The sequence below is a fragment of the Elephas maximus genome, chromosome 24 (assembly GCF_024166365.1).
Source record: "Elephas maximus indicus isolate mEleMax1 chromosome 24, mEleMax1 primary haplotype, whole genome shotgun sequence".
Classification (NCBI taxonomy): domain Eukaryota; kingdom Metazoa; phylum Chordata; class Mammalia; order Proboscidea; family Elephantidae; genus Elephas; species Elephas maximus.
This window is the reverse complement of record NC_064842.1, coordinates 13,420,392-13,446,840: the sequence shown is the minus strand read 5'-3', so window position 1 is coordinate 13,446,840 and position 26,449 is coordinate 13,420,392. Positions and strand designations below refer to the sequence as shown.

Below are 26,449 nucleotides of genomic sequence, written 5' to 3'. Positions count from 1 at the left end.
AAGAGCAATAGAGGCAGGAAAACTGTGCGAATGGACATGGGGAACCCAGAGAAGAAGGAAGACTGCTGACACATTCAGGGGTTTGCACCCAATGTCACGAAACAACCTGTGTGTAAATTGTTGAATGGGAAACTAATTTGCTCTATAAACTTTCACCTAAACAATAAAATATTGCCAAAAAAAAAAAAAAAAAGAAAGAATGACTCCTGAAAGTTGGACTTTCTACCCTGTTAACACCCCACCCTAAAACGCCACAGGCTGCCAAGTGCTAAAGCTGGGACCCAGCCAGGCATTTAAGACCTTCCATGATTTGGCTCCATCTCACCTTTCCAACCTCACTTCACAGTTCTCCCCTCTAGACCCTTGCTCCCCAGAGATGACGTGTAATTTGCATTTTATTAAATCTTTATTATGCATTGCAGCACTAATCACAATAGCAACAGATGGAAACAACCTAAGTGCCCATTGACCGATGAATGGGTAAACCGTGGTGCACACACACAATGGGATACTGCACAGCTGTAAAGAATAACAACGAGTTCTCAAAATATAATGTGGATGAACTTGGAAGGACGTTATGCTTTGTGAAATAAGTCAATCACAAAAGGATAAATATTGTATGATCGCACTTTTATAAGAAAATAATAGGTATATATACAGAAAACAAGGTCCAATGGTGGTTACCAGGGATGGGAAGAGGAGGGTAGGGAATCCCTAGATAGTAGACACTTGTTACTTTTAGTGATGGGAAAGGCAGTATTGAATGTGGGTGAAGTGTGCACAACTTGACCAAGGTAAATGATGACACTAAGAAGCACATAATAAAGGAAGTTTTCGGTAAATGCTGTAATACACACAATTTTGCAACAACAGCAATAACAAAAAATATAGGTATGCTTACATAGGTAGGTACGTATGCATATATGCATATAGGAAGATACATACGTATGTATACAGGTGCAGGTATAGACATATCTATGGCCGTATGTATATACATGTATGTGTGTACTGCACATATATCACATATAGTAAAGTACATAGGGAGCACAGTTACTTACAGTTCCTAGATATAACCAAACACCTCACAGGATTTGTTTACTGGATTTGAAGGCTTAGGACCAAAGTCTCGTGGGACAACTCAGTCAACTGGCATGACATAGTTCATAAAATTTATGTTCCACATCCTAGTTTGGTAAGTAGCATCTGGGGTCTTAAAAGCTTGCGAGCTGTCATCTAAGATACAACTATTGGTCTCTTCTCATCTAGAGTGAAAGAGAAGGAAGGAAACCAAAGACTCAAGGAAGAAACTAGCCTACAGGACTAATAACCTACAAGAACCATAACCACATCTATCCTGAGACCGGAAGAACTAGTTGGTGCCCAGCTACCAGTGCTGACTGTTCTGACCAGGGCAAATTAGTTGTATCCAGGACGTTACAGAAGGTCCTGGATAGAATGGGAGAAAAGTGTAGAACAAAACTCTAAATTCTTTAAAAAGCCCAGACTTACTGGACCAGTAGAGACTAGAGGAACCTCCTACACTATTGCCCTGTTGTTGTAGTTAGGTGCGGTCGAGTCAGTTATGACTTATAGTGACCCTGTGTACAACAGAACGAAACACCGTCCAGTCCTGCACCATCCTCACAAGCCCATTGTTGCAGCCACTGTGTCAATCCATCTCGTCGAAGGTCTTTTTTCGCTGACCCTCTACTTTACCAAGCATGATGTCCTTCTCCTGGGACATGTCCACAGTATGTGAGACATAGTCTCACCATCCTTGCTTCTAAGAAGCATCCTGGTTATACTTCTTCCAAGACAGATTTGTTTGTTGTTTTGGCAGTCCATGGTATATTCAACATTCTTTGCCAACACCACAATTCGAAGGTGTCAACTCTTCTTTGGTCTTTGTTATTCATCGTCCAGCTTTCACACGCGTATGAAGCAACGGAAAACACCATGGCTTGGGTCAGGCGCACCTTGTCTTCAAGGTGGCATCTTTGGTTTTCAATACTTTAAAGAGATCTTTTGCAGCAGATTTACCCAATGCATTACATCATTTACTTTCTTGATTTCTGCTTCCATGGGTGTTGACTGTGGATCCAAGTAAAAAGAAATCCTTGACAACTTCAATCTTTTCTCTGTTTATCACGATGTTACTTATTGGTTCACTTGTGAGGATTTTTGTTCTCTATGAAGGCTGTGGTCTTTGATCTTCATTAGTAAGTGCTTCAAGTCCTCTTCACTTTCAGCAAGCAAGGTTGTGTCATCTGCATAACGAAGGCTGTTAATGAGTCTTCCTCTAATCCCCATGCCTCATTCTTCTTCATATAGTCCAGCTTCTTGGATTATTTGCTCAGCATACAGATTGAGCAAGTATGGTGAAAGAATACAACCCTGACGCACACCTTTCCTGACTTTAAACTACGTAGTATACCCTGTTCTGTATGAAAAGCTGCCTCTTGGTCTATGTAAAGATTCCGCATAAGCACAATTAAGTGTTCTGGAATTCTCATGCTTCACAATGTTATCCATAATTTGTTATGATCCACACAGTTGAATGCTTTTTCATAGTCAATAAAACACAGGTAAATATCTTTCTGGTATTCTCTACTTTCAGCCAGAATCCATCTGGCATCAACTGTGGCTCCACGTGGAACTATTGCCCTGAGATACCTTTTATGTACAGAAACCACACCCAGGTGTCACCTTTCAGACAAGTAAGAGATTGGCTCATAAAATAAACATCACCTGTGAGTACTGTGCTCCTTTAAAAAACCATCTACGAGAGACCAAACGGTCAATATTTACCCTAAAGCAAAGATGAGAATGTAAGGGAGGGGCAGTAGGGAAACTAGATTAATGGAAATGGAACAACCAGAACGGAAATAAAGAGAATGTTGACACACTGTGGAAAGTGTAACCAGTATCACTAAACAATATGTATAGAAATTGTTTAAGAGGAACCTAATTAGCTATATAAACGTTCCCCCAAAACAAAGTAAAATATCGTAATTAAAAGTCTTTATTATGCATCAGCCTCTGGTACGCTGAGGTTTACATGAGTTCTTTCAGTTCATCCTCACATCGCCCTGAGGTAGGTACTATTATCCCCCATTTGATGGATGAGGAAACTCGGGCTTGAAGAGGACAGTGACTTACCCAGAGGGACAGAGCTAGTAAGCGGCAGAGCCCAGAGTCTAGCCCATGACTGCGACGCCCAAGTCCTGGCTCTTAGCCCACACGGTTTAGATGTGTGCTGATTCATGATGTGCATTGCTTGGCCCTGTGCAGAGACACACAGGCCTGCGAGGGCCAACCTGCCCTGTGGAGAGTAAGGGACAGGACACTGGATCCCAGTGCTCAGCCTATGTGCTACGTGCTAGCCAGTGTGGAAGCCACAAGCCATGTGCAGTTATTAAAATTAAACATTCAGATTCTCAGTTACATTAACGACATTTCAAGTGCTCCACAGCCACATGTGACTAGTAGCTACTTGACTGGACAGTGAAGATACAGAACATTTCTGTCATTGCAAAAAAGTTCTATTGGACAGTGCTGGTCTAGAGTCTTCCTTGCTGAAGTCGGGAAGCACTGATAACCCTCAGCATGGGCTCCACCATGCAAGCGTGGCTGGCCAGCACCCACCACAGTCCCCAGAGCACAGGCCCTTCGTCTCTGAAACCCTCAGAAGGGGCCTCCCTGAGGCCAGTACTGTTGAGTGACTGATGCTGAGCCAGGCTCTGTGGACCTCAGAGGGCAGTCGTTTGAGCTCAAGTTGAGCAGGTGAAAATGCAGGGGCTGCCAGGGAAGTTAAATGGTTTTAGTCATAGGATGCAGAAGTAGCAGAGCCTTAGGAAAATCCGATCCAGCCCTCTTGTCTCAGAGGTGAGATGACTAAGGCCACACAGGGCCGTGGAAGCTAGGGGAAAGCCGTGGGGGCACCTGAACAAGTGAAATGCCACATCCTGCTCCATAGCACGTGGGCAGGAGGCTGGGATCCTGGATACCCCTCTTGGGCACCTGTGGCTTTAGAGGAAAGGATGTGGGGGACTGGGGGATCCCTCAGGGGGACGGCTCCCACTGCCCCTTCTCCTGGGGGCAGGAACAACCAGGGAGAGATTTGTTCCTCAGGGATCTGAGGAGGCAGAAACCCCAATACGTCAAGGCGGAGGGGGGCAGCCGGGGCACGACAGGCACCCCTGGGCAAAAGAGCAGGGTGCTTGGTTCATCCTGCCCTGTTTATGAAGCTGTCTTGGACATAGCAGCAGAGGGAGCTGGGAGCATTGAGCAGCAGCCGCTGGGGAGAAAGCTGTGAAAGAGCATTCGCATTTAGCCAGGAGAGAAGCTGGGAGGAGATGCTGAATCAGCAGCACCTTACCTCTGCCCCGGGAGGCTGGTGGGGCCGCGGCCGGGGTGGTGAGAGTGGCACTGGGGCTAGTGGTAAACGGTTGTTTTTAAGAAAAAAATGGATTTCCTTCTTCATCAAACCAGCCAACACCTACTTTCTTTTCTTGTTTAACTATTTGCATATTTTTAAAAAAAGATACCTGCAAATTCCAATAAAGGGGAACCCTACAAAACTCCTGACCGGTATTCCTCAAAACTGTCAAGGTCATCAAAAATAAGGAAAGTCTGAGAAACTGTCACAGCCAAGAGGGGCCTAAGGAGACATGACAACTAAGTGTGATGTGGTGTCCTGGGTGGGATCCTGGGACAGAAAAAGGACTTTAGGGAAAAACTAAGGACATTTGACTGGAGTATGGACTTCAGTTAACAATCAAAGTCCCTGGGTGCACAGTTTGCGCTCAACTACTAACCCAAAGGATGGTGATGTGAACCTACCCTGCAGTACCATGGAAGAAAAGCCTGGCAATCTGTTTCCATAAAGATTACAGCTAAGAAAACCCTAAGGTGCAGTTCGTTCTCCTCTGTAACAAAGGGGGTCATCTTGAGCCGGAGTGGACTCCGAGGCAATGGGTTTGGTTTATTTTTGTTTTAGTTAATAATAGTAATGTATCAATATTGGTTTGTGAATTGTAACAAACGTACATACCAACATAAAATGTTTAAAACAGGGGAAGCTGGGTGTGAGGTATATGAGAGCTCGCTGTGTGATCCTTCTCAATCTTTCTGTAAATCTAAAACTGTTCTAAAAAATATAAAGCCCGTCAAAATAAAAATGGGCACCTATTATTTTAAAAATCATTTTTAAAACTGAAGAGTCCACAGCTGTCCCCTTTATGTTTATTTCCACATGTATTTCTCTTTGCTTCTGAGTGTTATAAGCTCTGTGTCGGCCAAATATACCAAACTTGCCCTTCCCCCTTCTTGGCACTTCCACGCTTAGAATATGAGTTTTTGGTGGACACAGGTGTGGTTTCCAAACCAGCTTTGCTTCCTTTTCCTTCTCTTCCCTTTTGTTCCTCATTCTTCCTTCCTCTCTTCTATAATCTGGCAAAGAGCCTTTTCACAAAGCTGGACTCAATAATAATCCTGGCCCCTTGAATTGGTTCAGGCTTCTACAGTTTACCAAGAATGTTTGCCTAGATGAATTTCACTTTTCACCTCAGCTGTGGGAAGGGAGTATTATCATTATTCCCATTTTACTGAAGAGGAGACTGAGGCTCAGAGAGGTTGGATAACTTGCCCAAAGCCACACAGGCTAGTAAGCAGTGGAGGGAGCAGAGACTGGAAACTAGACATGCTTTTCCCTTGGGTCTGCCCTCTTTCTCTCTTCACTTTCTGCTGAGCTGGGCTTGGGGAGAGGCACCCTGCAGCCCAACACCTCCTGTTGCTGTTCTGGGGGCCTGCATGACTCTGTGGGGGTGGAGGCAGGGTGACCCACTTCTGAGGGAGCCCTGAGAACACTGGCTGGGTTTCAATGAAATGGAGCTTATTGTTTCAACAGTTTTGGCAGTGTTGGCAGCCTCAGGCTCTCCCCCGGGAAGCAGGGGCCTGCCGGGTACCCTGATCTGTGCCTTCCAGGTGCTGGTATCTGTGAGCTGGAAGGGGCGTGGGGGACAGTGGAGAAAACTCGGCAGTGGTCCAGTGAAAACCATTAGTGGTCAGAAGAGACACACTTTGACTTTCCTGGGCCCTTGGGGGTCGTTCCAAGTGGTAATCACCTGTAAGGAAATGGTTCTCCCAGCAATTACAGAGCCATATTTAGCTGCAGGCCCTGTGCAGGGCTGCCCAGCGGAGGTTTAGTCTGGTCTCCATCCCCGGCCCGAGAGGGGCAGATTTTTCTGGGCTGAGTCGATTCCTAGCACAGCCACGTTCTGCACCATGGATGGCTCGTAGTCGGAGCAGCTCTGCACACATGGTTCAGATTACCTTGCTGAAGCTCTGAAGCTGAGCCTTCTGGGAAAGTGGGGGGAGTCTGGATTAACCACGCTGGGCAGCACAGTGGAGGCTGGCAGGGTGTTGGAAAAAGTCCAAGTCCAAGGACATCACTCACCCACGTTCACCAGGTAATGGAGTGAGTCTCAGGTGGAAGCCAGTTAGGTCTAGAAAGTGAATTTTGCTTTGAGAATTTCACCTCCATATTTCTCTGCTCAGCCTTTTGGCAAATCGGAGGGAGCATGGTTATGAAAAGGACAGAGAATTTTAAATCTCATCAGGGTTCATTCCTATGGCAATTATTAGCTGTGTGGCCATGCATGTGACCTCCCCTATCTGTGCCTCAGATTTTCTTATCTAGGTGGTGGTGGGGGGGGAGGGAGGGAGAAAGAGAAGGAGGGAGGGAGGAGGGAGAAAAGGGGGAGGGAGGAGGGAGAAAAGGAAGTAGGTAGGCAGGTAGGTAGGTAGGTAGGTAGTTGACTCCGACTCATGGCGACCTTACGTACAACACAAAACTGCCTGTTCTGTTTCATCTTCAAAATCGCTGGCACGTTTGATCCACTGTTGCAGCTACTGACCAGTCACCTCACTGAGGGTCCCCTCACCCTCGCTGGCCCCCTACGTCACCAAACATGATATCCTCCTCTACCGACTGGTCTCTCCTGATGACTTGTCCAAAGCAAGTGAGTTGGACAACGTTCTTTTGTGTTCCGTAAGGTTTTCATTGGCTAATTTTCAGAATTAGATCTCCAGGCCTTTCTTCTTAGTCTGTCTTGGCTTGGAAGCTCACTGAAACTCGTCCACCATGAGTGGCCCTGCTGATGTTTGAAATACCATTGGCATAGCTTCCAGCATCATTGCAATACACCATCCACCACAATAGGACAAACTGACAGGCAGGTGGTAGGGGTGGAAATATTACCTCAGTAAGTTACAGTGGTATGCAGGTGTCAGGTGCTATTCCCGTTCCACATGCGAGATAAAGATGGCCTCTAGGCAGTTCTAGCCCCCTAACACAACGGCTACACTCAGTGCCAGGCCCAGGAATGGCTTTAGAATGGCTGAATACCATATCTTGGGGGATCTTTGCGGTTCCCTCATTCACATCCCTGCTCCCCACTTTCAGGAGAGACGGAGGCCTGAGAAGCACAATGACCTGCCCAAGGTCTTCAATCTCTGGCCACCTGCCTGGGTGTTGCTGCCACGGCCCTTGCCCCGGACTTCTGGACATGTTGGGACTTGGTGACTGTCACCACATGACCACCTGTGCCCAGATGCCAGAACCGTGGCGAAAGCTCAGTAAACCACATTTCAAAGACTATACTCTAACCAGAATCCTCCAAAAGAAAAAGCTAGAACAAAATGGCAAGTGTGGTATAAAAAAACCTTAGAAATAACACACCAGTTACTGAGAAAGTTTTAAAAGGCTTAAATGTAACCTGGCTTTTATTTGTTTTGGTGCATGCCAAAAACCAAAACCAAATCCATTGCCATCCAGTCAATTCCGACTCATAGCGATCCTACAGGACAGAGCAGAAATCCCGTAGGGTTTCCAAGAAGCAGCTGGTGGATTCGAACTGCCATCCTTTTGGTTAGCAGCCGAGCTCTTAACCAGTGTGTCAGCAGGGCTCCTTGGTGCATACAGAGGGGGATACTCCCCCAGGAAGGCAGGCTCTGCCCGTCTCCTCTCCTAATGCCCTGGGAGTATTTAAACAGGACTTAAACATCATGTTTCTGTTACTTGGAATTAGGCTCTTAAGGTGCTGTTAAACTCTGAAGTAGATGTTTAGTCCAGGTGTATGTTCAGTCCAGGTGTATGTTCAGTCCAGGTGTATGTTCAGTCCAGGTGTGGCGTTCAGTCCAGGTGTATGTTCAGCCCAGTAGTGGTGTTCAGTCTAGATGTACCGTTTAGGACAGGTGTGTAGTTGCCTTGTCTGGAGTTTCTAAAGCCCCAGGTGTGGCTGAGGTCTCCATCAGCTTCCAGCCCCATTAACCTGCATTTTCTCTAACCAATGGATTTTCCCAGGGCATCTACCTTAGGTGCTCAGGGACCCCTGGTCATCTTTCTTCGGTGGACGAGGAGGGGGAAGGAGACAGGAAGGTAGGAATGGGGAGGTAAGAATGTGCGCTGGCATCTCAGGAATCTGGCTGGAATCTCAGCTCAGACCAGCTCAGTTCTGCTGCCCAGGGCTGGTAATGTTCTCCCTCAGAGGCCTTTCCTGTGGGCTCCTAGGGTGCCCATCCTAACGATTCAAACAGCTGCCTCAACATTCCTCAGGGGTTGGAATTTCCCCCAGGACCCTCCTAGGGAGTCTAGTTTGGGGTTAAGTGTACAGGCCCTGGGTCCAACTGACTGCATTTGTATACCAGGTCCCACTTTAGCTGTGGCACCTTAAGCAAGCTACTCCCAAGACTTCACTGTCCTCATCTATGGAATGGGAATAACCACAACACCTTACCTTAGTTTTGCAAGCTAGCTTAGGGTCTGGCACATAGTAAACCCTTAGTATATGTCAATCACTATCATTATGAGTAACCTCTGCTAAGTGGGCAAGAAAAGGAGGTACTAGCCAAGGTGATCAGTTTTGTTACTGATGGAGTTGCTTGGGGAGCCAGCTGAAGCTGATGGCAGGAAAAGGGTTTTGATTTATTACAGCAAATAATCTGTTCAAGCAATTTCAAGCTCGTATTAATTATCACTAAAAAAAAAAAAAAGAGGAGGACATTGCTAAATAACAGTCCCAGGCCCACTGCTGGGACTTCAGGGCAGTCTTGGGAGCGTTCGTACTAAAGTCGGAGGAGTCTAGGTTCAGATGCTCAACAAGCACTGTGCCCGGAAAGAAATCAGAGCGCGACCTCAGAAGCACGCTCCCGGTCCAGGTGCTCCGGCTGGTCTGAAGTAAATGAACGTCACGACGGCCTTTACAACAACAACCCGGCTTCCCCTGTTGTGATACCATGGTGACCTTGACTTGCAAACACTGAGAACTCCCCGGTACTCTGACTTCCTCTCAGCAGCGAGCACTGGGGTTTCCTCTTCAGTCACCCTGAGTCACCTACCCTGCAGAGGCCTTTCCTGTGGGCTCCTGCACCTCAGAAGACGATGTCTTAGTGCCAAGGGAGTACCCCGACTTGGCCCTCAAGCCAGATTGTTTCACAGGCCACCTCGAATTGGCCCTGGGGTTTGAGACCAAGGGCGGCTGAAGTCCAGAAAGGTGGTCCTCCACGTAGGTGCATCTTTGTCACCTCAGCAGCTAGCCCAGTGCAGGGGACATACCAGTTATCAGTGGCCACTGGGTCAACCCTGACTCATGGCAACCCCATGTGTGTCACAGCAGAACTGTACTCCACAGGCTTCTCAGTGGCTGGTTTTTCAGAAGTAGGTCATCAGGCCTTTCTTCTGAAGAGCCTCTGAGCAGACTTGAACCTCCAGCCTTCTGGCTAGCAGCTGAGCTCATTAACCCTCTGCATCACTCAGGGGCCATAGGAGGCCCTCAATCTGAGTGCCTCGACATGGGGCTGGGGGTGGAACTGCTGTGTCAGCAGATAGGAAATTCCAAGGGCTCAGAGGGCTTCAGGAATGGGAACCCGCTAAGTTGCCTGGAAGGAGAAGCCAAGGTTTGTCCCTTACCCCTCCTGCCACCACCTTTAGACAAGACCTCAGAGCTTGCTCTGGTCCCGTTACTTACCCAGGGCGCCTTGGCAGATGTCTGTGCGGGTGGCTCCTCCAATAATGAACTGGGGGTCAGCGCAGATCTCCTGGGGACAAGACCCACAAAGTGCCGTCAGCCCCCCAGGTGTTCATTTGCAGTCAGGAAGCCTCAGTTCCCAAGGGGTGCCCTGTGCCCCTTCTCCCCTTTCCCTCTCCTCTGGACAAAGTTCTGCATGGGCCCAGTCAGAGTTCTGGGCTTCGGTGTCCTTGGTGTCCTTCCTGACCCCCCACCCCATGGCCCCGATGGCGGGTGGGGCTGGTCTTGACTGAGAAGGGCAATACTTGGATCACACACGCTGCAAGCTGCCTGCAGCTGTTTCCATCATGCTACGTCCTAGTGGCTGTGGCAGTGTCTCGTCCAGACCCCCCTTGATGTGGGGCCACCCCACCCGCCAAGCTCGTACCCTCTCTTCTGTTCCGGCCCACAAGTTGTTGTTTTGCTTGCATGGAGTTCCTCCCCCTCCCACCCTGCTCTCTCCCCTTCCACGTCTTGTTGTTGTCAACTCATAGCAACCCTATAGGACACAGCAGAACTGCCCCATAGGGTTTCCAAGGCTGTAATCTTTACAGAAGCAGACTGCCACATAGTTCTCCCATGGAGCTGCTGGTGGGTTTGTACCACCACCCTTTCAGTTAGCAGCTGAGGATCGAACCACCATACCACCAGGGCTCCTCTTTCATGTCTTACCACATCTCAAAGCTCACTCCCACCTCCTCCATGAAGCCCCCCTTCATAGTCTAGCCCTCACTCGCCCCCTTGACTCCGATTACCAGGGTAGTTGTAATTCTGCAGCTTAGTCCTTAATTGTGGGCTATCTTGTGTTCACGGGTCTTCTCTTGTCTTCCTAATACGTACACACGTGTTGAGGGCAGGGCGATGTTTCTGTTATTGTTGGATGCGGTTGAGGCAGCCCCTGACCCCATGCGCAACAGAACAAACGCTGCCTGGTCCTGGCCATCGCACGACCACTTGTGGATCGGGCCTTTGTGATCCACAGGGTTTCCGGTTGCTGATTTTTCAGAAGCAGATCACCAGGTCTTTCTTCCTAGTCTGTGTGGAAGCTCTCCCGAAACGCTGTTCAGCATTATAGCAACACGCAAGCCTCCACCAACAAATGTGTGGTGGCTGTACCTGAGGTGCACTGGCCAGGAATCGAACCCAGGTCTCCTGCGTGGAAGGTGAGAATCCTACCACTGAACCACCAATGCCCCCTGAATTCTTCCATAGGCTTAGAGATACTGGAAGCATTCATGTATCGCGTACCTGCTGTATACCGGACAGTGTGCTTGGTGCTTAATCTCACGCTACCCTCTCAGGAACTCAGAAGGGGCATTATCCCATTTCACAGATGAGGAAATAAGCTCATGGAGGGAAAACAACGTGTCCAAAGTTACACAGCGCATAAGAGACAGCACTGGGATTTGAACTTCCTCGTCTTAACACTAAAGCACCCAGGCTTTCCACTCCTGCACTGCCTCTAATTGATTGCTAACAAGTCTCCAGGGTGTTAAAACCTCAGTGGCAGTGGGCCCACAAGCAGCCCAGCGGAAGCCAGCCTGGAACGGTGCCAGCCTAGGCCCTCTCTGCAGGCCTCACTGGGTGTGCTTCCTGATTCTTAAGCGTTCCCCCCCAAAGCCACAGAGGAAGTCAGGCATAAATCTGGGCTCCTCTTGCCTAAGTGTGTACGAGCTGCTGTTACGTCTCATGTCTGCTCTGAGCGTCACAGATGGGTGCCACCACCCCACGTCCCTCAGCGAGCCCTCTGTCAAGCAGGCGAGACCTGGATGCAGCCCTGGTCCGCCCTGCCTTACCCTGCGGAAGCCCTTCCTGAGCCCCAGTCTGCAGCAGAGCTCGTTCCCGTCCTGCCTTTGCCCTGTCTCCCTGCTCTGAGAATGCGTCTCTGCTGAGGCCAACAAGGTCTGCCAGACCAAGCAAGGCCTGCCAGTCAAGCACTTACCTGGCTGGCGGAATAGATGGGCCATGGTGCTGGCAGCCTCTTTATTCTAACCATATTGATAATCCTCCGTGCACCAGGCACTCACCCCAGGAGCATTTTTCCACTATGTTTCAGAAACTTTCTCATGCCTCTAGCAACCTCTGCAGAGAAGTCCAAGCCCAGAGTGGCACGCAGAAGTACTTCAGAGAGTAGAATGCTGTGCGAGGCATGCAGGACACTGAATTAAATCTGAGATGAGCCAGTCAGAGACAAGGGGCTCTGAGGACTTGGGCTTCAGACAGCCTGGGTTTCAATCCTGGCTCTGCCGCTTGTTATTTGGGCTCTGTAAGCCTGGGCAAGTTACTTAACCTCTTTAAGCTTCAGTTTTCTCATCTGTAAAATGGGGATGATGATGATAAGCATACCCACCACACAGGATGTTTTGTGATTAAACTAGGTCACCGTGTAAGCCTGTCTTGGTTAAGCGCTCCACAGACGTTGCCTATTATTATCGTTGTTACTATTACTATAGGAAAAGTTGATGATGATAATCACTGACCTTGGAAGTGCAAGTCCAAGGCAGAGTTCGGTCAGCTGAATATAAGCAAGTCCTAAACCACTCAGAGGCTTGGTTCCCTCATGAGGAAAATACCTGCCTTGCTCCTCCACGTCCTGCCTGTCAGCTTGTCCCACTCTGGTGGCTGGGAGATATGCCACTGGCATTTCAAGCATCAACAGGGTCACCCATGGTGGACAGGTTTCAGTGCACCTTCCAGACTAAGAAAGACTAGGAAAAAAGGCCTGGTGATCCACTTCTGAAAATTAGCCAATGAAACCCCTATGGATCAGCTCTGGAAGATGAAGGTCCCCAAGTTGGGAAACACTCCAAATACACAATGGACTCAAGCACACCAACGATCACAAAGATGGCACAGGACCAGGTCATGTTTCGTTCTGTTGTACATGGGGTTGCCATGAGTTGGAGCCGACTAGATGGCAATGAACAAGGGGCCCTCGCTCCTACCTGTCTGGGTGCCAGGAGGCTCTGGTGTGCCACCCTTGGCCAGCCCAGTTCTTCTCCTCACTGTGACCCCTGAGCCAGTCCCTGGCCTCACCAGGACGTCAGCCACTTTCTGCTTCATCCCCCTTCCCTCCCTGCAGCCACTCTTCACCAGTGGTGTGAAACCCCTTGCCCCTGAGACACCAGTCTCTCTCCCAGCAAGAGCACGCCCTCCTCCACCCAAGGCTAACCGGCTCCCCTGCCCTCCCAGGACCCCATACTCTCGCATCCTCGGACCCTGTTTCACGACTACCTGCTCTCTGCCTTCACCTCCAATCCCTTCCTTCCTGGGGGCTCCACACAGAGCACGTTCAAGGCGCTCTCATCAAGCCCCAGGTTTCACTCTACCTGCCATTTTCTCTGTCTCTCTTCCTACAGGCATGCTTCCAAAAGCAATTGATCACATTCTCCATTTCCATCTCCTAACTCTGGACTAGGCTGACTCCTCAGTCCACTGCAATCTGCTTCTACCCCCGCCTTTCCGCTGACATAGCTCTGCTGAGGTCACCAGCAATTCATCAATGTCCAGATCTAGTGGAAACTTTTTGTTTTCCTTGCCTGGGCCTGGCATGTTTGAGAAGGTGGGACAGAGCTAAGTAGCTGTAAAGTCATGGGCTCTAGACACGCACAGGCTAGAAACAGTCTCAGCTCCACCATGTATACCTGTTTGAGTAGGTATTTAACCTTTCAAAGCCTCAACGTCTTCAACTGCCGAATGCCCTGCCCTACCCAGCAGCCCTGAAATGGTTCTAAATCTCTACTTCCCCATCCGGAAATCTCGCAGGAAACTCCACCTGTTGGGTCACCTGTCTGTCTCCCCTCACTAGGCTCCAGTCTTCAGAAGAAAACACTACGTGCACTGTGCCTGGTATGTAGGATGTGTTCAGTAAGCGCTTACTGACGAGGGAAAGAACAGTGAAGGGGAGCATGGATTCACTTTGTAAGCTGTAAAGTGCTGTCCAAATGCAAGGTGCAAACATTCTCTTGCCTGTGGATCACTTTCACAACAAAACTTCATTTGGGGTTCACAGCAATTCATCGCACAGATAGTCATTGTCTGCTTTGTTTGCTGATGTATCCTGAGCATTTAGGGCAGTGCCTGGCATAAAGTAAAAAACGAAACCAAACCCATTGCCATCGAGCCGATTCGGACTCATAGCAACCCTACAGGACAAAGTAGAACTGCTCCATAAAGTTTCCAAGGAGCACCTGGTGGATTCGAACTGCTAAGCTTTTGGTTAGCAGCCGTAGCACTTAACCACTATACCACCAGGGTTTTCTGACACACAGTAGGCACTCAATAAATATTGTTGAATGAATGAATAAATGAATACTATAAATGGACGCAACCGTTCTAGGGAGCCCTGGTGACGCAGTGGTTAAGTGTTCGGCTGCTAACCAAAAGGTTGGCAGTTGGAATCCACCAGGTGGTCCTTGGAAACCCTATGGGGCAGTTCTATTCTGTCCTGTAGAGTTTCTATGAGTCAGAATTGACTCAGTGGCAACAGATTTTAACTGTGCCAGACAATGGGGCTAGAATGCTCCTGCTTGTTCCAAACCCAAACCAAACCCACTGCCATCCAGTCTTACGACTCATAGCGACCCAACAGAACAGAGTAGAACAGCCCTATTGGGTTTCCAAGGCTGTATATCTTTAGGGGTGCAGACTGCCATATGTCTCCCGCGGAGTGGCTGGTGGGTTCAAATCACCAATTGTTTGGTTTGCAGCCGAGTGCTTAACCACTGTGCCACCAGGGCTCCTTTCCTGCTCATTACAGGAATCTAAAGCTTGAGTTTCTTGGGAAGCCTCATTCAGGTGTGGTGAGGGAGCTCTGACAGTCCCATAGAAGAGGACAGGAGCCTGCAAAATGGACCACTAAATGAGGAAGCAGAACTTGTCCCAAAGCCGGGCAGGCGAGGAGGACAGAGCCCCTGAGGGCGGAATGAGGGTGCCTGCAGGTTCCCTAGGTGAGGATTCTGGGGCAGTGGAGTGAAGACGATGGCAAACTCGCTCCCTGCGGCATCCCGCGTGTCCTTTATTAATCACCAGCGTAAATATTATGGGGAAGTTTCCCGGGCTCCCACTTGGAAAATAAACAAGAAGCCGACACATCTACCCACCGAGGCTGCAGGAGACAGCACAGAGTCACAAACCAAACCAGGCTCTGGCCTTTCCCTCTCCCTGACGCGGACAGAGCCGACTTGGAGGCTGACTTCTCCTAGTCAGATACTGCCTCCCACCCTCCTATTTTTGCAGACCCTGCTCCCAACTCCCCCAATAAAACTTTCCACCAGGCCCCCTCGTGCCACCCCAGTTTTTGCCAAGTCCAAGGGCGGCTCTCCCAGCGGGCCAGTTTTGGGGGTTTGAGGGCTGTGACCCGCCTCCCCCGGCCTGGGATTGCTGCTGGGTGTCAGGCGCGGCAGAGGGGACCGCAGGGTCCCGGAGGCCCAGCTCCCGCCGGGGAGCCTCCCGCGCGCCCCCCGCGCAGGGTAACGGGGCCGCGCAGCGCCGAGCCCACCCCCGGCGCGCTCCGCCCACGATGTGGCGCCGCCCGGGGCCTGGCGGGGCGCCCTCCGGCCCGACCCCCGGCGCCGCGCAGCCGGCCGACCCCCAGCACCCGGCCGGCCCCCAGGACCCCGCACCCGGCCGGCCCCCGGCCCCGCACCCTACCGTGGGCCTCTTCCACTCGATGCCCCGGGTTTTGCTGGAGTAGGGTCCCAGCTCCTTGAAGCCCAGCGAAGACGGGAGGGCCGGGAAGGAGGGGTCCTGGAAGAGCGCGCCGGCTTCCAGACACTCGTCCCGCAGCGCCGCGTAGTCCTGGTTCAGGTACTTGACGGCCCTCTCGTGCGAGCCCAGCCCCTCGGCCGCCTCCCGGTCCCTGGCCAGCCGCGCCGCGATGCCCGCCATGCTGCCGACCGAGGCTGGCTGGGAGGGGCGCGGCGGCGGGCGCACTGCGGCGGGGCTGCGGCGAGGGCGCAGGCCGCCAGGGGGCGCGGCGCGGGCGCAGGCCGCCAGGGGGCGCGGCGCGGGCTGGGTGTGGCCTGCTGGGCGGCGGCCCGGGAGCTTGCGGGCCCAGCGGCCTGGAGAGCGGCGTCCGGGGGGCGGGCTGGGGCCTGTGCTGCCACCTGCCGACGGCTGCCGGGATAGCGCGGCCGCAGGGGTGGAAAAGGCGGGGCTGCAGCCCGACTCCGAGGCCAAGTTCCCAGTGACTGGGTGAAACCCGAGGCTGGGGCAGTCGAGACTCTCCAGGAAACACCCCGTGAGTCAGCAGAAGATCAGGAAGTGGGGTCAAGAATACCAGGCTAAAAAAAAAAAAAAACCCTTCGCCGTTGAGTCGATTCCGATTCATGGCGACCAGACTGGCTGCCGTTAATTGGGCCCCTGCTTTGTACCAGATACCGTGCTAAGGGCTCTACAGGCGTTATCTCATTTAATCCTCCGGCAACTCTGTGAAGAAGGGGCTATTATCCCCACTTCACAGATGAGAAGACTGAGGAGGAGGCTGTCAAATGACATTACCTAATGTCCCACAACCAGCAACAGGCAGAACAGGGATTCCCAGACACCAGAAAACAAGACCACAAACTAATGCTGTTGCCATGGAGTTGATTCTGATTCATGGCGATCCCATGTGTTACCGAGTAGAGCTGCTCCATAGAGATTTCTTGGCTCTGACCTTTATCGAGGCAAATCACTAGGCTTTTCTTTGGTGGTGCTACTGGGTGGGTTTGAACCCCCAACTTTTAAGGTTAGCATCCAATCACAAACTGCTTGGGCCACCCAGGAACCTCCAAGACACTAAGGGCTGTGCTTATTACAATCACCACTGTTATTAGAGCCCTGATGGCACAGTGGTTAAAGCGACCGCTAACCAAAAGTTCAGCGGTTCAAAACCACCAGCAGCTCCCTGGGAGAAAGATGTGGCAGCCTGCTTCCATAGAGGTTTACGCCTTGGAAACCCTATGGAGTCACTCTGAGTTGGAATCGACTTGATAGCAGCAGGCACACTGTTATTGGTCAGGTACTTGATCACAGATAGGGTTGCCAGATTTGGCAAATATTCAGGATGCCCAGTTAAATTTGAACCATCTTATAACTGTTGGTGGGATTGTAAAATGGTACAACCACTATGAAAAATGGTATGGCATTTCCTCAAAAAGCTAGAAATAGAAATACCTTATAATCTAGCAATCCCACTTCTAGGTACATATCCTAGAGATACAAGAGCAGTGACGTGAATAGACACATGCATGCTGTCTTAGCTAGTTAGTGCTGCTATAACAGAAATACCACAAGTGAATGGCTTTAGCCAACAGAAATTTATTCTCTCACCGTCTAGGAGGCTAGAAGTCTGAATTCAGGGGTCCAGCTCCAGGGGAAGGCTTTCTCTCTGTCAGCTCTGGGGGAAGGTCCTTGTCATCAATCTTCCCCTGGGTCTAGGAGTTTCTCAGCACAGGACCCTGGGTTCAAAGGATGTGCTCCGCTCCTGTCTCTTCTTTCTTGGTGGTGTGAGGTTCCTCTCCTTTCTGCTCACTTCTCTTTTTTCTATCTCAAAAGAGATTGACTCAAGATACAACTTAATCCTGTAGATTATGTCCTGCCTTATTAACATAAGCCCTGAAAAAACCCGTTGTCATCAAGTGGATTACAACTTCTAGTAACCCTAGAACTGCCCCATAGGATTTCCAAGGGTTGACTGGTAGATTCTAACTGCCGGTCTTTTGGTTAGTGGCCAAGCTCTTAGCCACTGCCTCTAATTCTGCCTCATTAACGTTATAGCAGTTAGAATTTACAACACGTACAATAATTACATCAGATCACAAAATGGAGGAGAACCACACAATACTGGAAATCATGGCCTAACCAAATTGACACACATTTTGGGGGGATAAATTCAATCCATAACAACACCTATGTTCATTGGAGCATTATTCACAATAGCAAAAAGATGGCAACAACCTAAGTGCCCATTAACGGATGAATGGATAAACAAATTATGGTACATGCATACAATGGAATACTACACAACTATGAAGAATAATGAGGAGTCTGTGAGATATAACATGGATGAACCTGGAGACCATAATGCTGAGTGAAATAAGCCAATCACAAAAGGGCAAATATTGTATGGTCTTAACTTTTATAAAAAGACAAGGATATGTATGCACACAGAAAGCAGCGTTCTTTGATGGTTACCAGGGATGGGAACGGGAGGGAGAGGGAATCACTTTCTAGATAGTAGACACTTGTTTTTTTTGGTGATGGGAAAGGTAATACCCAATTTGGGTGACGTCTTCGTTGACCAAAGAGTCTTAGTTGACACTAAGAGGTACACAAGAATAAGGGTCAGTTTGGCTAAATGCTATAACATACACAATTTTGCAGTAGTGAAAACAACCAAAAAATGTGTGTTTTACCTAGGTAGATATGTAGGCGTATACAGTATGTTTATAGGAAGTGATATGTGAATACAGGCACAGTTGTGTCTGTAGCCATGTGTACATACATGTTTGTGTGCACTGCACATGTATTCGTATATATAATAAAGCACATAGGGAGCACAGTTACAGATACTTACTAACCAAAAAGCAAAAACCGTTGCTGTCTAGTCAATTCCAATACTCCCTGGACATATTCAGACACCTCACGAGATTGGTTGACTGGGTTAAAAGGCTTAGGACCATAGTATCCTGGGACAACTTGGTCAATTGACATAACATAGTTCATAAATTTTATGTTGTACATTCTAGTTTGGCGAATCACATCTGGAGTCTTAAAAGCTTGCCAGTGGCCATCTAAGATACAACTGTTGGTCTCTACTCGTCTGGAGCAAAAGATAATGAAGGAAACCAAAGATTCAAGATACTAGTCCACAGGTCTAATAGCCCACATGAACCAAGGCCTTGTCTATGACGAGACCGGAAGAACTAAATGGTGCCCAGCTACCACTGCCAACTGTTCCGACCAGGGACACAGTAGAAGGTCCCAAATAGAATGGGAGAAGATTGTAGAACAAAACTCAAATTCCAAAAAAAAAAAAAGTCCAGATTACTGGATCGATAGAGACTAGAGGAACCCTGAGACTATTGCCCTAAGATACACTTTGAACTCAGAACTGAAGCCCCTCCCAGAGGTCATCTTTCAGCTTAATAATAGATTGGCACCCGTGAGTACCGTGCTTTTTTGAATAATTACCTATACGAGACCAAATGGTCAACATTTACCCTAAAACAAAGCTGAGAAAGTAAGGAAGGGGCAGGGAAGCTAGATTCATGGAAACAGAACAAACAGAATGGAAATAATGAGAATGCTGGCACATTATGAAAAATGTCACCAGTGTCATGGAACAATTGGTACAAAAATTGTCAAATGGGAACCTAATTTGCTGTGTAAACTTTCAACTAAAGCACAGTAAAATATTATTAAAAAAAAAAATTAACCAAGATGTATTTGAAGAAAATGGAGGCATTTTGCTTGGATAAGAGGAGAACGATGGGGAACTCAACACTAACGGGAGCCCTGGTGGCGCAGTGGTGAAGAGCTCAGCGGCTAACCAAAAGGTTGACAGTTTGAATCTACCAGCTATTCCTTGGAAACTCTATGGAGCAGTTCTATTCTATCCTACAGGGTCGCTATGAGTCAGAATCAACTCAAAGGCAATGGATTTGCTTTTTTTTTGGTCAACACTAGCTAGGAGCCTTCATGGCTCAGTGGTTAAGAGCTCAGCTACTAACCAAAAGGCCAGTGGTTCAAACCCACCAGTCGCTCTGTGGGAGAAAGATGTGACAGTCTGCTTCCGCAAAGATTGCAGCCTTGGAAACCCTATGGGGCATTTTCTACTCTGTCCTATAAAAAAAAAAAAGGTCACTATGAATTGGAATCGACTGAATGGCAAAGGTTTTCGACACTAGCTTCACTAATCCTTACTGTCATGGAGAAGAAGGAGTGTGTTCATTGTGTGTTGCTGCAGAGGAAGAGCTGGGACTAGGCAGATTTTAATTTGTGATACAGAGTCCAACACCACTTTGAATACACTGCATGTGGCACAAATGGTTAAGTGCTCAGCTACTAACTGAAAGGTTGGAGGTTTGAGTCTACCCAGAGGCAACTCAGACGAAAGGCCTGGCAATCTATTTCCAAAAGGTCACCCGATGGAGTGCAATGAAATACCTGGGGTTGTCATGAGGCAACAGCTTTTTAAGATTTTTTATTCAAGCAGTGGCTGGTCTGCTCAGGGGTACCCCAGCATGGGCGATCATCAGAATCACTCGGGGGTGGGGGGCTTGTTAAAAATACAAAACCCGGATCTGACAGCACAGATGCTGAGTCAGGAAGTCAGGAAGTCTGTGGTCTTCATGGCTGTGGACCAGTCAAGCTGGGGACTGCTGCAGAGGGGCCGGCAGAGCTGTAGCCGGGAGACCCGCTGAGGTCCTTTCTTTGCCAAAGATTCCATGGTCTGAGGGTTTGCTGGCCGGTGGCAAGGTGGTATACGTGCTTTTCCAGCATTACCAGGGCGCCAGGCTTCCTTTAGCTTTAAAGTCAGCCTTGGCCTTGGGGGCCACCACTTACTTTACACGGGGTTACTATGTTTTGAAGGAGCTATTTCTCTGCCCCTCAAAATCTGTGGGGGACTTCCTCTTGCTCCCCACTTTTTACATTTCCTGGATAGGAGGAACCTCAGATTGTGTGACTTTGGCTTTGACACCACAGTTTAAAAAGTTCTTGAGGAACGGAGCCTCGTGAACGACGTTCTTCGCTAAGTGAAGTCTCCAGGAATCCCATTCCTATGCAAGCAGCCTGGATTTGGAGGTTTCCCCTCTTGATTTATCAGTATTTACACTCACACGCACCCTGCCCATCTGTTGTGGTCCTCCACCCCAGTTTGCACGTCTGGGTATGCACCTGGCAGACAGGTCCCGCTACAGCCCTGACTCGGCTGTCGCACTCTTGGATGAGATGAGTGATGGAGCTTTCATTTCTAGTTTGTGGGCATCTGGCGCAAGGGTGTTTATGAAACTATAACAGCGGGGAACAGAGGAAAGACACAGCCCTTTCCTTGAAGCTGTTATTCGTTTCACTGTTTGGTTTCCACTGGGCCCACCCTCATTTCTTCCGGGCTCTGGGGTCTGGAGAGAAAGCATGTCCAGTACCCAGTGTGGCAGAGCATCCGGCATTCACTTTTCCTCCTGCCCATCTCCTCACGGACAGCTTGTCCCTGGAGGAAGTACATCCCCCGGGCTAGGGGTGTGGTTCTCCTCCTGAGTCCTCTGAGCTGCAAAGGAGCAGGGCAGACCAGACCTATCCCCCTAGTCCGATCAGAGGCATGGTGCAGCCCTGGGGCAGAGAAGCCTCCTGGCTCACCCTGAGCTTCCTCTTTGCCCTGGCAATGCCCTCTGGGTACATGGGCAGCCCCCGGCTGTGACTTCACCAGCTTTCTGGGTGCCCTGTGCCCACAGAACTCCACTCACAAAGGGCCTCCAGCCAGCCTGAGGTACTAACATTGATTTGCAAATGCACAGTTATTATTGCCCCCATCACTTGGCCAAGGTCCAGGTTTTAATCCTGAATAAACACTGCTGTTTACTCTTCAAAGCCTCTCACGGGACGTTTTCTCATGAGGCCCTGCCAAGTCTCCCATTTCTGTGACCACGCACTCCCTCTTACAGGGACACAGGCGCACACAGACACACACACCGCCGGCATCACTGCGGAAATCCTTCCAGGAGTGAGTCACCGGCCAGCCCAGGGCAGTGAGTGAGTCAGAAGCCACTGCGATTATGCAAAGCTGCCTGGGTCCCAGCCAAGGCCTTTGTTCTAGAGCATGTGTTCCCCTTGCTAAGGCCCACGCACGCCTCGGGGGGCCTTAGCAAGGGAATCTCTTTTTGTGGTATTTTTCTTTAGATCATTTTTTCCACGTGAGAAGAAGGGAAAATAAAACATCTGGGGTGGCAACGAGTTGGAATAGACTTGATGGCAACTGGTTGGTTTGGTTTGGTTTGGTTTAGGCCCACGTTGGGGGCAGTGGAGGTTCAGTGGTAGAATTCTCCCCTTCCATGCAGAGATCCTGGTTTGATTCCCAGCCAGTGCACCTCAGTCACCACCACTGGTCTGCCATTGGAGGCTCGTGTGTCGTGATGATGCTGAACAGGTATCAGCAGAGCTTCCAAACTAAGAGGGCCAAAGAAGAAAGGCCTAGTGATTTACTTCCAAATTCAGCCAGTGAAAACCCTGTGGATCACGAGGGAACTGTCCGAAACCGGTCATGGGGATATCACAGGACTGGGCAGGGTTAGGGTGAGGGTGAGGGTGAGGGTGAGGGTGAGGGTGAGGGTGAGGGTGAGGGTGAGGGTGAGGGTGAGGGTGAGGGTGAGGGTGAGGGTGAGGGTGAGGGTGAGGGTGAGGGTGAGGGTGAGGGTGAGGGTGAGGGTGAGGGTTAGGTTTTGCTCTCCCATGCATGGGGTTGCCCTGAGTCGGGGGCTGACAACATGGCAGCTAACAACAAGAGGCCACGCTAACTCCACAGCAGCTAACAACAACAGGTCACGCTAACTCCACGGCAGCTAACAATGGCGACAGGTCACGCTAACTCCACGGCAACTAACAACGGCGACAGGTCACGCTAACTCCATGGCCCCGGTGTCTGAGATGTGTCAGAGGCACCTTCTGCAGGTTCCGGAGGGAATAACCGAAGCTGCCTTGGTCTTTGTGCAGATGTTACAAAGCACTCAGCTGGGTGCGTTAGACAGGTTTGCACCGTTCACCTTCCCAGTTGGTGGAGGGAGATCTTGGTCCCTCGTCCTACAGATGAGCACACGGAGGCCCAGCGAGATGTGGCTAACGTGCGGGAGAGCTAGTCTGGCGTTAAAATCCTGGACGGCAGTCCTCTCAGGTCTCCTTTCTCTTGGCCTGGGAGGGCAAAGGGACCCAACGACAGGGGAAGCTGCAGAAAAAGCCTGTCCTTTCTTCCCCTCCTGCTTGCAGGTCTGAGATCTGGATCCAGGGAGGTCAGAGGGAGCATCAAGTCCCTGGTGCTCTAGAAACTGATTTTGCTTCACAGCAGACTTCCTTCTTTTGGGGTGGTTACAGGATTGATTCTTTCCTTAGGGCTGCAGATGGGTGCTGACAGGCCTGCTAGACACCGCTAAGCAGGGAGAGGCTCCTGGTGGGGCTTCCAAGAGCTGACAAGGAAATGGGACGACCCTTCCCTGGTGTAACAAGAGCTGGGAGGTGCTGCTGAGAGCAGAAGAGGGAGGAAAACTCTGGAAAGAGTGCTTCAAATAGTCCAGACAGTTTGCTGGCCTTTTGTTCATTTTACCGGTCAACTGGAGTGCCGAGTGTCTTATCCCACCTTTGCCTGAAAGGCTAGACCCCAGAGATGCTGCCCCTAACCCACCAAACACCGTCTCTGGAGGGGTGTTCACAGCACTCGTCCGGTGCAAACGGTTAATGCGTTCATCCGCTAATCGAAAGGTTGGGCATTCAAGTCTACCCAGAGGCACTTCAGGAGAAAAGCCTGGCGATTTACTTCTGAATAAACCAGCCACTGAAAACCATGTGGAGCACAGTTCCCCTCTGACACGCATGGGCCAGCTCGATGGTTACTGGACTGGACTGGAGTGATAAATTATATCTTGTGTGTGTGAGATTCTTCGCAATTTTCAAAATACTAACAATCAGTTTTCTTATCTCCTTAAGTGGAGAAATAATATCTACTTTGCATAGTTCACAGGCTTGTCATAAGCGTGGAGTCATAACGTATGTGAGATTGCTTTGGAAACTGTCAATGTTTAGTGCTGTTATTGTTACCATCGTCAACAATGTTACCTTTCTTCCGAAGGCATGTGCCTACTTGGCCTGTGGGGAGTGAATCCGCCATTTTTACACTCCCTGACACAGGGAACAAATAGAGAGAGGTATGCTTTTCTCCACTCTGCAGGAGGTGATAGCTCAGTGTCAGCACCACAGGGTGCAGGGAGAGGCTTTCGCCCCACACATTATTTCCATTAGGAGACTCTCCAAGCCCCCCAAATAAATATGTCTTTAAGTCAGAACAAGGCGATACTAAGCAAAAATAGCTTCAAGGTATTGCCCGATTAAGATCTGTTCTGTGCCCTGGAGCAGTCGAGTCAATGAAACGTACTCCATCAGAAAGAGAAAGTCTATTAGGAGGTGATGCCAATGGGAAGTCCCATAGCAACAGAGGCTGTCTGCAACACAGGCTGTCTTTATGGAGTCCCAAAAAGCAATTTCTACATCAGAGCTTATATATCATTTTTTGCAAGGATTACATAATGTTTTTAAGCCCATAGCCCACAGATGATCAGTTGAGTATAGACAACAACTATAAGAAACTCTTTATTAAACTAAAGATATGCATGTCAGACATCTGGACTCAATCTGCATGTTTGTAACAGGCAATAAAAACTTCTATAAGAATCTCTTGGCTAGTGGAACAGGCCTGCCAAGTTGACTCTGATGGAGATAAGGAGCAAGAAAGAAATTTGCAGACCAAAAGAGCCAGGCAGCCCTCCTAGCTGCCGTCTTGAAGGCTGAAGGCCTTCTCCCAAGAGGGAGACCAAGGCCTCAAGAGCTGAGAAGGCCCCACATCCATTTGGAAAGAGACCAGTGTAGCTGGTAGAGTTAAAAAAAAAAAAAACTTACAGGTTACTTAGAGTATCATCATAGTGTTAGTTATGTAAAGCTCTCAATCACCCATTTTGAAAAGGAGAAACACGTTTTGAGGTATTAGGGCCACAGAGGCAAGCCCCAAAACATCCCCTACTCCATCTGTTGTCATTAGGTGCCTTCAAGTTGGTTCTAGCTCATAGCAACCCTGTATACAACAGAATGAAATACCGCCCTGTCCTGAGCCATCCCCACAATCCTTGCTATGTTCAAGCCCATTGTTGCAGCCACTGTGTCAATCCATCTCATTGAAGGTCTTCCTTTTCTTCATCGACCCTCTGCTTTACCAAGAATTATGTCCTTCTCCAGGGACTGGTCCCTTCTGATGACATGTCCAAAATATATGAGACAAAGTCTCACCATCCTCTCTTCTAAGGAGCATTCTGGCTGTGCTTCTTCAAGACAGACTTGTTCATTCTTCTGACAGTTCATGGTATATTCAATATTCTTAACCAACACCATAATTCCAAGACATCAATTATTCTTCGGCCTTCCTTATTCATTGTCCAGCTTTCACAAGCGTATGAGGCAATTGAAAATATCACGGCTTGGGTCAGGTGCACCTGAGTCCTCAAAGTGACATCTTTGCTTTTTAACACTTTAAAGAGGTCTTTTGCAGCCTATTTGCCCAAAGCAATGTGTCTTTTGATTTTTAAAAAAATTTTTTATTGTGCTTTGAGTGAAAGTTTACAAATCAAATCAGTCTCTCACATGAAAACTTACACATACCTTGCTACTTACTCCCAGTTACTCTCCCCCTAATGAGACAGCCTGCTCTCTCCCTCCACTCTCTCTTTTTGTGTCCATTTCACCAGCTTCTAACCCTCTCTACCCTCTCACCTACCCTCCAGGCAGAGATGCCAACATAGTTTCAAGTGTCCACCTGATACAAGAAGCTCACCCCTCACCAGCATCCCTCTCCACCCCATTGTCCAGTCCAATCCATGTCTGAAGAGTTGGCTTTGGGAATGGTCCCTGTCCTGGGCCAACAGAAAGTCTGGGGGCCATGACCACCAGGGTCCTTCTAGTCTCAGTCAGACCATTAAGTCTGGTCTTTTTATGAGAATTTGGGGTCTGCATCCCACTGTTCTCCTGCTCCCTCAGGGGTTCTCTGTTGTGTTCCCTGTCAGGGCAGTCACTGGGTGTAGCCAAGCACCATTTAGTTCCTCTGGTCTCAAGATGATGTAGTCTCTGGTTCATGTGGCCCTTTCTGTCTCTTGGGCTCATAATCACCTTGTGTCCTTGGTGTTCTTCATTCTCCTTTGATCCAGGTGGGTTGAGATCAATTGATGCATCTTAGTTGGCTGCTTGCTAGCGTTTAAGACCCCAGACGCCACTCTTCAAAGTGGGATGCAGAATGTTTTCTTAATAGATTTTATTATGCCAATTGACTTAGATACCCCTGAAACCATGGTCCCCAGACCCCTGCCCCTGCTACACTGGCCTTCGAAGCATTCATTTTATTCAGGAAACTTCTTTGCTTTTGGTTTAGTCCAATTGTGCTGTATTTCCCTTCACCTAAAGTAGTTCTTATCTACTATCTAATTAGTGAATGCCCCTCTCCCACCCTCCCTCCCTCTCCCTCTTGTAACCATGAAAGAATGTTTTCTTCTCAGTTTAAACTATTTTTCAAATTCTTATAATAGCAGTCTTATACAATATTTGTCCTTTTGCAACTGACTAATTTCACTCAGCATAATGCCTTCCTGATTCCT

General features: G+C 49.1%; 1 protein-coding gene across 1 annotated transcript in view; it reads right to left on the bottom strand.

Moving 5' to 3' along the window:
- The window catches only part of CAPN2 (calpain 2), a 60,524-nt gene extending 44,519 nt beyond the window's left edge, over positions 1 to 16,005 (bottom strand). Inside the window, exons 1-2 of the mRNA XM_049868165.1 lie at positions 15,720 to 16,005; positions 10,029 to 10,098 (exon numbers count right to left, since the gene is read on the bottom strand). Of these exons, the coding sequence (XP_049724122.1) occupies positions 10,029 to 10,098; positions 15,720 to 15,956 (307 nt within the window). The 5' untranslated portion in view covers positions 15,957 to 16,005. The remainder of the gene's footprint in view (positions 1 to 10,028; positions 10,099 to 15,719) is intronic.
- Between the last annotated feature and the right edge of the window lie 10,444 nt (positions 16,006 to 26,449).